This window comes from Bombina bombina, chromosome 11 (genome assembly GCF_027579735.1).
Source record: "Bombina bombina isolate aBomBom1 chromosome 11, aBomBom1.pri, whole genome shotgun sequence".
Taxonomy (NCBI): domain Eukaryota; kingdom Metazoa; phylum Chordata; class Amphibia; order Anura; family Bombinatoridae; genus Bombina; species Bombina bombina.
In genome coordinates, this window is record NC_069509.1 from 30,251,519 (window position 1) to 30,268,137 (window position 16,619).

The following is a 16,619-nucleotide window of genomic DNA, read 5'->3' on the forward strand; positions in this document are numbered from 1 at the left end:
AATGAAATTTCTGCTTTGAATCTTACCTCAGATATAAGCAGTTTCTCAAGTTCTTTAAAGATTAAATGAATATCTAAAGTGTCTTCTTCATCAGCCCTTGTACCAACTTCTATTTCGTTATTAATGTTGATATTAATCGGCTGCCTGAGATTCGCAAATGCAGTCATATTCAAGGTGTATTTAAATGCCAAAAGTATAATCAAAGAATCTAAATACAATAGGATAGGACAATTGCTTCCTATTAGATATAATAAAGGAAATTATTACTACAAGAGAGGATAGTGGCTGCTTGGTTAAGACTAGGATGAAGGATTGAATGTGTGGAAAGGTGATAACTAAGCGCCAACTATAACGCAACAGACCTCCAGCTCTAATAAATTGGCACCTAGTTGCCAAGGGTGGATTCAATTTTAAGATTGGATATCAGAGCGCCAAACAACGTAGGCAGGGTCTATGGGCAGATAGTCAAATACCAAAGGTAACAATAGGTTGAAATAATATGATTTAATACATAAGATAAAAAAGTTGGTACATTTAAAATTATACAACAATTAGTCATGGATCCATGTTACACTTTAAAATATATATTGAAACAATAGGAACAATTTAAAAATGCTTGTAGAACAATAAATAACAAAAAAAAAAAAAAATCTAAAAAATAATGTCTATCGCTTAAAATGCCCAAGAAGATTTCTACATAATCAACAGTTGGGATCCATATTGAGACAGACTATAGCAAGATTCTTATTATCCAATTTGAATATTTATTTGGACTTTTAAGCACTTTATGTTATATCATCCGTTTTTTAACCCACTGTTGTTATATGGTCTCTTTTAATTAACATCTCGAGGCTCTTTGAGCAAGTCCCTTATATCTAGCTCAGCAACTCTGAGCCCTTTAGATTTGTATTTTAGGGTATCAATTTAGAGCCTGTGTTCAATTTCAATCCAATCACAAAGTTTTGCCACTATTCAGTGTTTATAACAGATATTTGTTCACATCACATCACAGTTTGCAAGCAGAAACACATTTGAACACACGTTAAAGTTGTGCTGTTGTTTTTTTTGGTTCTATTTATGCTTTATGTTTGCATTAGTTGATTTGTCAAAAATTCACTTGTATATTGTTTTATTTTGAATTCATTGTTTATTTTGAAAATAAGGTTCAGACACCCCTGCAATATTTTTCTCACATTTTTTCACTTGTTAGGATTTACACCCTTTTTGGATAAACACATAGGCACAACCTCAGGTCTTATATTTTGAATTCAGGTTCTAGACATTCCTGTAACATTTTTTGTCCACCTGTTAGGAGTTACACAATTTTGGATAAACACATAGGCAAAACCCCAATTTGGAGCCACTTACATTTCACATCCACCGGTTTCAAGCAACCTGGAATCTATCCACCTGTGCATTGTAACCCATTGTTTTTATAAATAGAGTGTGCATAAGCGCTCCTAGCATTCACATATTAGAATTTAAGTTTTAAGCGATAGACATTATTTTTTAGATTTTTTTTTTTTTGTTATTTATTGTTCTACAAGCATTTTTAAATTGTTCCTATTGTTTCAATATATATTTTAAAGTGTAACATGGATCCATGACTAATTGTTGTATAATTTTAAATGTACCAACTTTTTTATCTTATGTATTAAATCATATTATTTCAACCTATTGTTACCTTTGGTATTTGACTATCTGCCCATAGACCCTGCCTACGTTGTTTGGCGCTCTGATATCCAATCTTAAAATTGAATCCACCCTTGGCAACTAGGTGCCAATTTATTAGAGCTGGAGGTCTGTTGCGTTATAGTTGGCGCTTAGTTATCACCTTTCCTCCAGGTAATGTTGCACCATTGTTTTTGAACTGTTGCGGTGGATTTCTTTTGGCAGCCGAGTTGCGAAAGGTAACGGTCCCCCTTTGTATATACAACATTTACCGCATGATACAGGACGCTCTCTAATGAGGAATTGGATATGCATGTGCAAATACATCACTCACTAACCTGCTTGCTTATTTCTGCACTAACGCCCTCTTGATAACACACAATATACTTTGGAGACCTGCCATGACTGAACCTTTACATAAAGCTATTAATTGACTACACTATATAAGTGCTTTTTGATGCTTTTTTGCATGGTACCATGAAATAACAAACTTTCAATCCTTTTTGCATATTTTTTGTGCTTAAAGTAACAGCCCTGTCTACTCCAGCAGGCCCATTTATCAAAGGGCTTGCGGACCTGATCCGACACTGCGGATCAGGTCCGCAAGACCTCGCTAAATGCGGAGAGCAATACGCTCTCCGCATTTAACATTGCACCAGCAGCTCACAAGAGCTGCTGGTGCAACGCCGCCCCCTGCTGACTCGCGGCCAATCGGCCGCCAGCAGGGAGCTGTCAATCAACCCGATCGTATTCGATCGGGTTGATGTCCGGCGATTCCTGTCCGCCTGTTCAGAGCAGGCGGACAGGGTTATGGAGCAGCGGTCTTTAGACTGCTGCTTCATAAGTTGTGTTTCTGGCGAGTCTGAAGACTCGCCAGAAACACGGCCCTTCAAGCTCCGTACGGAGCTTGATAAATGGGCCTGCTAGTCTTTTCTATGGCCATATAGGAGAATTCCTTTTTTACAAACTGCTTGGTGGCTTCCAATTTCGGAATATAAAAGATGTATAGTACTTGCGATACTACCCTAAGCTAGGGTCCCACAAATAGCGGATATCACAAGGTTAACGTTGTAAATAACAAACAACAATGTCCCCACTCATCAATATGAAGGAAGGCTTACCGCTTTCAGATGATGCACCTGGGTTGTGAAAGTCAGTATAATATCTATGTATAAGTGGTTCAAACACTGGGCTCACCTAGACAGCGCTGTTCCATATAATCACAGTGCAGTTGCGGTCCACGCCCTCCGTGATCACAGCAGGTAAATGTTCCGCTGTGAGCTGTCTCACTCCTGGGATTGCTGGGGCTCTCCAAAAACCCTTACTGAGCAGGCAAATAGCAAAGAATACAACAAAAGCACAATCCCTTGGAGTAGAAATGCAGGCAGGGAGAGATATAAATGTTAAAAGTCAATTTATTGGGGGGGGCGGAGCTAGCATCAGAAGAGACCAGACGTACTATACATGGGCTCCTGTTCAATTAATATTTATTGAGTCTGATAAGCTATATAACTTATAATTTATAACCTAGATCTGGTTACACATCTACATGAGGGAGAAGAGAACCCTTTTACAGCTTTACTCCACAAAACTATAAACTTTTATCACGAATAACGGTTTGAAAGCACTCCGCTTGGTACAGCCACGAGGCAGAACTGATTAATATTCAAATAGACATGTCGGGCTTTGGTGAACAGCTACAAGCACTACTTGACACATTTGAAGAGAAGATGGACTCCTGTTTCTACGACCTACTATCCATAGTTAGAGGCCAGAGGGAAGAAGAGACTAATTCAGTCCCCAAGATGGCGGCCCCTCTAGTGGTTACTGAGAATAGTGAGGCCTCCCCTATGGCTGGCAACACTGCAGCTCGGAAGGGGACAGACAACAATACACAGATGCCGCTTGTTTTAGCGGAGTTCACACAAGCTCCCTGTTATATAGACCTTCGGTCACTGGGGAGGCCAAGTTCTGTGACCCCTCTGTTGTTGGATGCCCCAACCCCAGGAACAACTAGAGAGTTTTCGAGCACGGCACTAACTGCAGAGGGGCTTTATGAGAGCAGATTAAAGTCGCTACAATCCCGACATCATCTGAGTCTCCAGCCAGCCGCAAGCTCTGTTAGAATTCTCACAATATCAGGGAGACCGGCAGCACGACATCCTGCGATGCAGGTAGCTTACCAAATAAGCAAACTGGAGCTGGCTAATAGGAAGGACATAGAGAGTTGGTGCCCCCTCATCTCGACGAAGAGTAAGAATCACAATACCGGCAGATGCCTAACTTCTCTTGACTCTATCTCTTATTTCTTAGTCCGGGTGCCTTGTATTCCCTCATATACACTCCCACGCATATGGCTTCATTGGGACATCCTAAGACCGCAGAAGGCTGGAGTCGGCTAACTGAAAGTGAGTCGGAGTGAAAGGGGCCAGTGATATAGCTGGATCATCCCCGCTTGAGATTTGGGCCCGCCACCCTGGAGAACGTTTTACATAAGATATAAATGAAACAATCTGCATGTTTAACCGGACTAAGTGTTACTGTTTTGCAGACCTAGTTGGTTCTAACGGTTTTTGATGTTGTGTTTAGATGTTTCACATGTTCACTAATAGGTGAGAGAGCAATCCTGTATTATGTTACAATATCCTACTTCATAGTTAACTATCCTTGATCCAGTGTGCTGCTTAGTTAAACTCACGCTGTCACAGTCTCTTATCCCTCTCTATAATTACATGCTTAGGGTTCATTTACTAACAGAGGGAGCCAGTGTGGAGGTATGTAACTCATCTAACATATTTCCTATGTTAATTTTGTATTGATTGTTGAGTGCCAGTTCACGCTCTGTTATCTAGAGTCTCTAATGTTGTATTTATTCAAGGTCATTACAAGCTGTCCCCAGGTAGTAGACCGCCCTCCCCTATGCAAGACCTGAGAGTACCCACCTTTAAGGGAAGTAGCTAGACAATCTTAGCTTCAAGCTCTAACCTTCCTAAGAACCTCAGCAGATTGGTTGACAAAGCTCCCTATCCTCAATGTGAATGAATGGTTTTAGTTGACAAATATTAAGCTGACAGTAATTAACTACACTATTTATATCTAGATTAGGATAGCTGATCATATACCCTGCTACTGATCCCCCTATCTTAAAATTTGGTTTTTGACTTACTCCTACTTATGTACATGAGGCAAGTTTACTATTAAATCCTCTCCATATATATACCTGAAACTCTTATTTACTGGATTACACAGTTACTATATGTGCCTGACCAGTCTGATGTCAGCTCTATCTAGCATAGATAACTAATAGGGGGAAGTCATAAGTATATATACATTCACTAAACATATTGACCTCAATTATTTCCCACATAAAATGATATTAAGCTATCTGCTACTTAGATGGTTTGACTCCCTATACTCCACTCTCCCCTCCTTTTCTACTAAGGAGTTTAGTTAGAAATACTCCTAAAGATGTCACAGATAGCATGGTTTTACCGTCTCTCCACCTTTTGAGTTAACATACCTAATAAATAGCTCTTTCTCTTACTTTACCTCAGAGGGTTCTTTACTATAGTTTATGACCCCCATGCTGGACACTAGGTGTTCCTCTAGAGAGGCCCTTAGTTCAAAATAGCAGGGTATTGGCTCAGGCTCTAATATAACCTCAGAATAGATAATTATTAATTATACTCTCCTTGCTTTCACACAGATAACGCAGACACCCCTAGACCCAGATATATCATAAAACATTATACCTCATAATATCTCTAATTACTGGGTCTCATTAATCCCCCGCCTCTTTTTACACTTCCTTTAATCCAGATAACACGCACTTTTGACAGGAGCCCAATTTCCCCCCCCCCCCCCCACCCTTTCTGTTCTTCCCTATCTTCTCGTCTTTTCTTCTCCCCTCTTTCTTCATCTCTTTAAAGCAGTTTTTTCCTGCTGATTTTCCCCATCTTACTTTCTTAAGTATAAGGTCCAAAAGTGACCACCTTCAAAGCCAACTTCCTCTCTCAGTATTCATCAGCTCTGTGGGGTTCAAAAGTAACCCTTTGTTTTCATAGAGGAACTCATTTTAGATTATTATATAAAACAGAGGTTCAAATTGTCTAACCATCCAGATTCAAAGCATTACTTCTATCTGTAACAATATGTATCTATTTGTTATGTAATTCACTATCTATAATTGTATGGTATTTCATATTTGCTGTTTTACCTATATAACCTCAATAAAAAATTTATACACAAAAAAAAAAAAGTCAATTTATTGTACTTGCGTTAAAAACATTAACAGCACAGATCACAGAGTCCACAGCTGACGCGTTTCCTGCCTTACTGGCAGTTCATCAGAGCTAAAGACTAAGTCTCCAGCAGCTGCTTTAATCAGAGGTGAGTTACCTGTATAACCAATCATTGGCTAACACAGGTAGAACTGCAAGTTAACTATTAGTTAACCTGACTCACAGCACAAAAGTTAACTGCCACAATGTAACTCTATTAAAACATTACTACATGAAGACACATTTTAAAATAGTGAATGAAGTTGAACAAATCTAGAACTGGCATTAATGTGATGTATCAACACTCACAATGGATAATTTGGTCAAAGAGTATAAAAATAAGCACAACATGTATTACAGTGAACGAAGTACAATAAAGCGCACAACAGTATACATAAGATAAATGCAAATAGTATTACACTTTATAACACTGTAAAAAGAATGTCATGCTGAAGTCTCTCATTAAAGAAGGAAACCAGAAAGAGAGCAAATTCAGTGCAATTTCCAGATGGAACGTAGAAAAAAGTTTAGAGCAATACCAAGTGTGAGCTAGCTGAACTATGTACAATATAGCGTATGAAACGCAGTGTGAAGTACAACTATGTAAAGGATGAAGCAAAATAATATCTAGGAATAACTAGAACACCTATCAAACCTTTTATCTATCAATAAACAGCTTTACATCACTTATTTTGTTTATTCCTAATGGAAAACCTGTTTTCAATGTATGTATCCAAAAGATTTCTTTCCTGCTTAGGGCTTGATATCTATCACCCCCTCTCACTCCCAGGGATACTTGTTCTATACCCTGAAATTTGAAATGATCCAATCTATTTGGATGTGTAAAAAAATGTTTCGCAACAGGGGTTTTGGGAATATCTGCCTCTATTGATAAGAGGTGCTCCCTGATTCTATCTTTGAGATTCCTGGAAGTAAGGCCTGTATATTGAAATCTGCAGAAAGTACAAGTTATGAGATAAATAATGAAGATAGAATTACAATTTAAACATTCCTTAATTCTGTAAATTTTGCCAGTATTGGTTGAGGTGAAACTATCTCCTACTAAAGCATAGTTACAACATTTACAGGGTCTGCCCCCACATTTGTAAAAACCTGGGTCCTTACTTAGCCAATTGGATTTTTTCAGACAATTAGAAGATACATTGGAGCTGAAATTTTTTCTAACTCTATCTCCTATGGTATCAGACCTCCGTGAAATAAAGTTGCAGTTGTTAGATATCGAAATTAAGTCAACATCTCTTTCTAATTTTATTACCAAATACAGCAGGCAATATGATGAAATCTGTAATATTATAAAAATGAGAGTGCCCCTCTTAGAAAGAGATGTTGACTTAATTTCGATATCTAACAACTGCAACTTTATTTCACGGAGGTCTGATACCATAGGAGATAGAGTTAGAAAAAATTTCAGCTCCAATGTATCTTCTAATTGTCTGAAAAAATCCAATTGGCTAAGTAAGGACCCAGGTTTTTACAAATGTGGGGGCAGACCCTGTAAATGTTGTAACTATGCTTTAGTAGGAGATAGTTTCACCTCAACCAATACTGGCAAAATTTACAGAATTAAGGAATGTTTAAATTGTAATTCTATCTTCATTATTTATCTCATAACTTGTACTTTCTGCAGATTTCAATATACAGGCCTTACTTCCAGGAATCTCAAAGATAGAATCAGGGAGCACCTCTTATCAATAGAGGCAGATATTCCCAAAACCCCTGTTGCGAAACATTTTTTTACACATCCAAATAGATTGGATCATTTCAAATTTCAGGGTATAGAACAAGTATCCCTGGGAGTGAGAGGGGGCGACAGATATCAAGCCCTAAGCAGGAAAGAAATCTTTTGGATACATACATTGAAAACAGGTTTTCCATTAGGAATAAACAAAATAAGTGATGTAAAGCTGTTTATTGATAGATAAAAGGTTTGATAGGTGTTCTAGTTATTCCTAGATATTATTTTGCTTCATCCTTTACATAGTTGCACTTCACACTGCGTTTCATACGCTATATTGTATAGTTCAGCTAGCTCACACTTGGTATTGCTCTAAACTTTTTTCTACGTTCCATCTGGAAATTGCACTGAATTTGCTCTCTTTCTGGTTTCCTTCTTTAATGAGAGACTTCAGCATGACATTCTTTTTACAGTGTTATAAAGTGTAATACTATTTGCATTTATCTTATGTATACTGTTGTGCGCTTTATTGTACTTCGTTCACTGTAATACATGTTGTGCTTATTTTTATACTCTTTGACCAAATTATCCATTGTGAGTGTTGATACATCACATTAATGCCAGTTCTAGATTTGTTCAACTTCATTCACTATTTTAAAATGTGTCTTCATGTAGTAATGTTTTAATAGAGTTACATTGTGGCAGTTAACTTTTGTGCTGTGAGTCAGGTTAACTAATAGTTAACTTGCAGTTCTACCTGTGTTAGTCAATGATTGGTTATACAGGTAACTCACCTCTGATTAAAGCAGCTGCTGGAGACTTAGTCTTTAGCTCTGATGAACTGCCAGTAAGGCAGGAAACGCGTCAGCTGTGGACTCTGTGATCCGTGCTGTTAATGTTCTTAACGCAAGTACAATACATTGACTTTTAACATTTATATCTCTCCCTGCCTGCATTTCTACTCCAAGGGATTGTGCTTTTGTTGTATTTTTGAATTCCTTTTTTGACTAGATATTATGTTTCAGTGCTTTATATATAGTGAGTCCTAGCATGTATGTTGTATGACTGTAGCGAGTGAGTTTTGGATATTTTGTATATATGTGTATATCTTTTTACTATGCCTATATTTGCCTAGTTTGTTTCAGTTCTGGAATTGAACTGTGTTAAAATTAAAATGTGCTTTATAAAAATCTAAAGAGTGCTGTATTCCCTGTCTTTTTGAAGGCTTTCTAACAGTTTTAAGTCTTTTTTTCTCTTTTTTTCTTATAGTAATAATTAAATACACTTAGTCAAGGGTTTGCACCATAACAGTCTATCATACCTGTAAAAATTATAAGCACTGTATGTGAGGAATACTGATATATCTATACACATAACAATTAAATTAACTATATTACATATTTAAAAACCTAACTCTACTCAAGTTATTTAAATCTACAATTAAGAAATTACAAAAAAATAACAACTAAGTTACAATAAATGAAAAAACACAGTATCAAAAATAAAAAAACAATTACTCCTAATCTAGAGATTAAGGAACAAGAGGGGTGCCTCATGTGTGCATCAGTATGTCTATATGTATAAACATAAAAGGAAGCCAAATGGGTACTCACCATAGGCCCTAGTACACCTATGTACTAGTAGGAGTAGGCTGGTATCTTGAGGTGTACCAGCTAAACCTTTTCCAAAGGCAAGATGACCAGTGCAGGGGGGTCCTGTCCCAGTGATTGTTAATGGAAAGTCAGAATAAAACAAGTTCAATTTTAAAGTAGATTTAAAATTATGCAATGCGTTTCTCAACCCAACATAGGTTATTTCATCAGGCATAATGAACCTCAAATCTATTGTGAGTACCCATTTGGCTTACTTTAATTTTCTTATATTTCTTATAGCATACTTATAGCATACTTATATGCACATGAGGCGCCCCTCTTGTTTTTTCTACCCTCTACTCCTAATCTAAGAGCCCTATCAAAATAAAAAAGACCCCCAAAATAAAAATAAAAACCTAGCCTACAATAAACTACCAATGGCCCTTAAAAGGGCATTTAGCTCTTTTACTGCCCAAAGTCCCTAACCTGAAATTAAAACCCACCCAATAAACCCTTAAAAACACCTAACACTAACCCCAAGACGATCAACTTACAGTTTTCGAAGACCGGACATCCATCCTCATCCAAGCGGCAGAGGTCTTCATTGAAGCCGGCAGAAGTCTTCATCCAAGAAAGCAGAAGTCTTTATCCAGACGGCATCTTCTATCTTCATCCATCCGGCTCGGAGCAGCTCGATCTTCAAGACATCCGGCGCAGATCATCCTCTTCTTTTGACGTCTATTGAAGAATGCAGTTTCCCTTTAAATGATGTCATCCAAGATGGCGTCCCTTAAATTCTGATTGGCTGATAGAATTCTATCAGCCAATAGGAATTAAGCAGGAAAAAATCCTATTGGCTGTTGCAATCAGCCAATAGGATTGAGCTTTCATCCTATTGGCTGATCCAATCAGCCAATAGGATTGACCTTGCATTCTATTGGCTATTCTATTAATGCGAGCTCAATCCTATTGGCTTAATGGATCAGCCAATAGGATGAAAGCTCAACCCTATTGGCTGATTGCAACACCCAATAGGATTTTTTCCCCCTTAATTCCTATTGGCTGATAGAATTCTATCAGCCAATTGGAATGTAAGGGACGCCATCTTGGATGACATCATTTAAAGAGAAACTTCATTCTTCAACAGACGTCAGAAAAAGATGAAGCCACTCCGCGCCGGATGGATGAAGATAGAAGATGCCGTTTGGATGAAGACTTCTGCCCGCTTGGATGAAGACTTCTGCCGCTTGGATGAGGATGGATGTCTGGTCTTCGAAAACTGTAAGTGAATCGTCAGTGGTTAGTGTTAGTTTTTTTTAAGGGTTTATTGGGTGGGTTTTAATTTTAGGTTAGGGACTTTGGGCAGTAAAAGAGCTAAATGCCCTTTTAAGGGCAATGCCCATACAAATGCCCTTTTCAGGGCAATGGGGAGCTTAGGTTTTTTAGATAGGTTTTTATTTGGGTGGGTTGGTTGGTTGGGTGGTGGGTTTTACTGTTGGGGGGTGTTTGTATTTTTTTTACAGGTAAAAGAGCTGATTTCTTTGGGGCAATGTCCCGCAAAAGGCCCTTTTAAGGGCCATTGGTAGTTTATTGTACGCTAGGGTTTTTTTTTATTTTGGGGGTCTTTTTTATTTTGATAGGGCTCTTAGATTAGGTGTAATTGTTTTTTATTTTTGATACTGTGTTTTTTTTTTTGTAACTTAGTGTTTTTTATTTTTTGTAACTTATATTTAGTAATTTTTAATTGTAGATTTAAATAACTTGAGTAGGGTTAGGTTTTTGAATATGTGATATAGTTAATTTAATTGTTAGTTTAATGTAATTTTAGTATAATAGGGTAGGTTAATTAATAGTTTAATATAGTTTAATGTAATTTTAGTATAATAGGGTAGGTTAATTAATAGTTTAATATAGTTTATTTTAATTCTAAAGGTAAGTTTTAATTTATTATAAGATAGGGATGAGTTAATATTTAATGTAAAGTTAGCGGGTTGTTAGGTTTAGGGGTTAATAGCTTAATTTAGTTTATGGCGATGTGGGGGGCTGGCAGTTTAGGGGTTAATAGGTTTAGTTAGTGGTAGTGATGAGGGAGGCCAGGGGTTAATAATTTTATTACAGTTGCGGTGGGCTCTGGGAGCGGCGGGATAGGGGTTAATACATTTTTTAGTAGCGGTGGGGTCCGGGAGCGGCGAGATGGGGTTAATACTTTTATTTAGTTATGGTGGGGTCCGAGAGCAGCGGGATAGGGGTTAATACTTTTATTTAGTGGCGGCGATGTCGGGACGGCAGATTAGGGGTGTTTAGACTCGGGGTACATGTTAGGGTGTTAGGTGTAAACCTTACTGGTTTTCTAGCATAGAAATCAATGGGATATCTGGCAGCATCGAACATAAGCTTTCACTGCTTTCAGACTCCCATTGATTCCTATAGCATCTGCAGCCTCCAGGGTGGCGGATTGCATTCGGAACATCTGTAATGACGTAACCATCGATCTGGGTTGGACTGAGACCGGTGGATCATATGTTACGTCACAAATTTCAACTTTTGCCGGTCTGTAGGCTTTGATAACTATGTCGAGTTTAGGGTTATTTCATATGACACTGGTAAAATTCCTTATATCCGAGTAATACATGTGGCTATTACATCTCCCATACTCTATAGCCATTAACAAGCAGTCTGGGATTTTAAATACTGGTAATTTGATTTTCTGCAGTACCAAATCAATTAAAGCAGCTGTCATATAACCAGTATATTATTTTATATTATTGTTATATTTTTAGTTGACTATCTTTACTAAATTCCTAACCTCCTTTAATAACATTAATATTATAATAATGTGTTTAATATGAGCAAATGTAAAAAATAACTACTTTTCACATTTTATTGGAATTTTAAATTAAAGTGACATTAAACTCCCAACGTATATCGGTAATTAAGCTCTGCATTGCAAGAGAAACATATTAAACAATTTAAAAGGTTTGTAAATCAAGACCAGCTCAGGTATAGATGGTCTTCAAGAACCTGGTTAGCTTTATGTTTTTGTTCATTTGCAGTGGCCAATAGACATAGATGTAAAAAAGCCAATCACTAATTGAGAGAGGTTTTCTCAGCCGCCTCCTAGCGTTTGTTTTTGATTTACTAAATTGCATAAATAGTTGTTTGATAAGACAACTCAAGATATTGTAGGATGACTGAGTGACATGATTATTATCTAGACTATTGTCAAATACAAGAATGAAGTTATAACAAGGAATTGTTTCACCTCTTCTTCTTGGCAGGAGATTCTCTATCGTTTCATAACGGTATGAAGTTTTCAACCTATGACCATGACGAGGACGAACATCCTTCAGTTAACTGTGCGCTGAGCGCCAGTGGAGCATTTTGGTACAAAAACTGCCACGGTGCCAACCTGAATGGGAAATACCTAAATGGCAGCACTGAGGAGTACGCTACTGGCCTGATTTGGAGCAGTTGGAAAGGACATTACTACTCTCTGAAGAGAAGTGAGATGAAGATTGCTCCGTCTGTGTGATTGTCTTGTCCTGCTTGTCCAGTACCCGTGTCCCTGTACAATGGATGGGACTCAAAACATAAATATACCTTTATTCTGTCATTTATTTATTTGTTCTTGAGTGAAAAGGTCACTAAGTGGGACTTGAAACCAACTAAGTAGGTTTATGGACCTGAGTACAGATAAGTGTATGTTTTTTGTTTCATTTCATACTTTTCTCTAATGTAACTACAGTTGTAGGTGACAAAATTATCCAGTGCTTTATCAGGTCGGAAGAAATGGAAGGGGCACATTTAAAGCAGATCTAAGTGTGAAAATAAAGAATGTTTTAAAGAGAGACAGAAGATAAATTGAAACGATCATGATTCAGATGGAGTGTACAATTTAAAAATAAGAGCTTTCCAATTTAATTCTTTTGAAAAAAGATAAAGATAATCCAAGAGCGCCAACTAAAGGCAAAGGAAGATTCTAACAGAAAAAAAGGATAATTGTCAAAAACATTTATTTAACATATACTAAAAGCATGGATCCATGTAACATATACTATAAGCATGGATCCATGTAACATATACTAAAAGCATGGATCCATGTAACATATACTAAAAGCATGGATCCATGTAACATATACTAAAAGCATGGATCCATGTAACATATACTAAAAGCATGGATCCATGTAACATATACTAAAAGCATGAATCCATGTAACATATATTAAAAGCATGGATCCATGTAACATATACTAAAAGCATGGATCCATGTAACATATACTAAAATAAAATACAGTTAAAAATATACAATGATAAATAATAATGATATTAAAACAAAATTGTATCGCCAATTACGGGGATAAGAAAAATAAGAGTCACATTTAATGATCTCTTGAGGAGAAAGAAAAGTTCAAAAAAGTTCAAAGTTATGATTCCTAGGTATATGAATAATATATGTCAAGTGAAAAAGTCCATTAAAGAAATCCAAAAAAAGTCCAGTGAAAAAAATCCAGTGAAGAAAGTCCAATGAATTAATAAAAGTGGATATAAAAATGTGTAATGTGAACGGGGGATCCCCTAAAAAGTGTAAAAAAAAGTACTTTAAAAGGAAAATATGTGAAAAAATGTGAAAAAAATGTCCTTTAAAACTTAAAAATGAAAATGAAAAACAAAAATAAAAAATGTATAAAAATATACAAATATATAAAAATATGTAAGGTGTATAAAGATCCAAATGAAAGTCTTAGTGATTGGATAAGTGTAAAATCCAGATGAAACTCAGTGAATGAAAAATAATAATAGTAATTAATGAATATTCCTCATGAATATGTCCATGTGAATGATGGTATTAAACTTTTTATGCTAGATGACTTTGCTTTGTCTTTTCAATATGAACTTCGGTTATCCCTGTAAATTAAAAAGATAATATAGTGCAATAACGTTTTAACATGTAAAAGATAATGAAATAATGCTCACCAAATTTGTCAACGCGTTTCGGCCTCTATAAAAGGCCTTTCTCAAGACTTGTTTGGATCTGTGATAACTGCCACTCGGCAGTTTAAAGATAATACCTGTCCTGATGAAGGCCCAACTGAGGGCCGAAACGTCGACCATGTATTAATGTTCTAAGAATAAAGAAAATATTTTTCTCTATACAAACCCTGAGAGTGCCCTTCTTCCACACTGTTCTCTAACTATCTCTCATAAGGATTGCACCCAGGTTGTGGCTGCCCCACCTGGTTGGAGTGCTGGGCTATATGCTATTTGGACTTTTGATATATATATATATATATATATATATATATATATCAGTGGCGTATTTATGTTTTGTGCTGCCCTAGGCAGTCAAATTTCTGCTGGCCCCCCCAAAGGTTTTTGGCCTTTTTTCCACTTAATATTTTTTTGGGTCATTGTGTATAATGTTTTTGTTTTGTTTGTTTTTTAATAACAATTAAAAAGAAAATGGGCTAGCAACACACTTGCATACAGGTGGGTTGAATTGCATGCATCTCATACCATTTTCTCCCTGAGAGAAGCGAGAGAAAGGAAGGGGACAGGAGAAAAGGGAGGTAAAGGAAAGAAGGGAGGGAGAGAGAAGAGAAGAGAAGAGGAAAATGGTGAGGGAAAGAAAGGAGTGAAAAAAAGTGAGCAAAGGAGGGAGTTAAAAAAAAGAAGGGAGGGAAAGAAGGGAGGTAGTGAGTTGAGGAAGGAAGAAAGAAATGAAAGAAGGGAGAAAGGGAAAGAAGGAATAGAGGAAGGTAAAGAAAGAAGAATACACTTTGAAACAATCACTGCCCTTTACATGCCACAACATACAATAATTACCATCATTCAAGTAATGAATCTTTTTAAGTGTCCGTTTACTATTTACTCCATGGGTTCATGAATGCAGAGAAAGCTATTAGTAGCTAACATACATTAGCGCTGAGAGTTTATGATTAGACATCACATGAATGCAGAGAAAGCTTATTATTAGTAGCTAACATACATTAGCACTGAGAGTTTATGACTAGACATCACATGAATGCAGAGAAAGCTAGCTATTAGTAGCTAACATACATTAGCACTGAGAGTTTATGACTAGACATCACATGAATTCAGAGAAAGCTATTAGTAGCTAACATACATTAGCACTGAGAGTTTATGATTAGACATCACATGAATGCAGAGAAAGCTAGCTATTAGTAGCTAACATACATTAGCACTGAGAGTTTATGATTAGACATCACATGAATGCAGAGAAAGCTAGCTATTAGTAGCTAACATACATTAGCACTGAGAGTTTATGACTAGACATCACATGAATTCAGAGAAAGCTATTAGTAGCTAACATACATTAGCACTGAGAGTTTATGATTAGACATCACATGAATGCAGAGAAAGCTAGCTATTAGTAGCTAACATACATTAGCACTGAGAGTTTATGATTAGACATCACATGAATGCAGAGAAAGCTAGCTATTAGTAGCTAACATACATTAGCACTGAGAGTTTATTATTAGACATCACATGAATGCAGAGACAGCTAGCTATTAGTAGCTAACATACATTAGCAATGAGAGTTTATGATTAGACATCACTTGAATGCAGAGACAGCTAGCTAGTAGTAGCTAACATACATTAGCGCTGAGAGTTTATTATTAGACATCACATGAATGCAGAGAAAGCTAACTATTAGTAGCTAACATACATTAGCGCTGAGAGTTTATTATTAGACATCACATGAATGCAGAGACAGCTAGCTATTAGTAGCTAACATACATTAGCACTGAGAGTTTATGATTAGACATCACATGAATGCATAGAAAGCTAGCTATTAGTAGCTAACATACATTAACGCTGAGAGTTTATGATTAGATATCGCATGAATGCAGAGACAGCTAGCTATTAGTAGCAAACATACATTAGCACTGAGAGTTTATGATTAGACATCACATGAATGCAGAGACAGCTAGCTATTAGTAGCTAACATACATTAGCGCTGAGAGTTTATGATTAGACATCACATGAATGCAGAGAAAGCGAACTATTAGTAGCTAACATACATTAGCGCTGAGAGTTTATTATTAGACATCACATGAATGCAGAGACAGCTAGCTATTAGTAGCTAACATACATTAGCGCTGAGAGTTTATGATTAGACATCACATGAATGCAGAGACAGCTAGCTATTAGTAGCTAACATACATAAGCACTGAGAGTTTATGATTAGACATCACATGAATGTAGAGACAGCTAGCTATTAGTAGCTAACATACATTAGCGCGGAGAGTTTATGATTAGACATTACATGAATGCATAGAAAGCTAGCTATTAGTAGCTAACATACATTAACGCTGAGAGTTTATGATTAGATATCGCATGAATGCAGAGACAGCTAGC

The 16,619-nt window shown here is 36.7% G+C and overlaps 1 protein-coding gene across 1 annotated transcript in view; it reads left to right on the forward strand.

Moving 5' to 3' along the window:
- Nucleotides 1-12,852, forward strand: part of LOC128641897 (microfibril-associated glycoprotein 4) — a 47,052-nt gene extending 34,200 nt beyond the window's left edge. Inside the window, exon 6 of the mRNA XM_053694467.1 lies at nt 12,518-12,852. Within this exon, the coding sequence (XP_053550442.1) occupies nt 12,518-12,771 (254 nt within the window). The 3' untranslated portion in view covers nt 12,772-12,852. The remainder of the gene's footprint in view (nt 1-12,517) is intronic.
- The last annotated feature ends 3,767 nt before the right edge of the window (nt 12,853-16,619 follow it).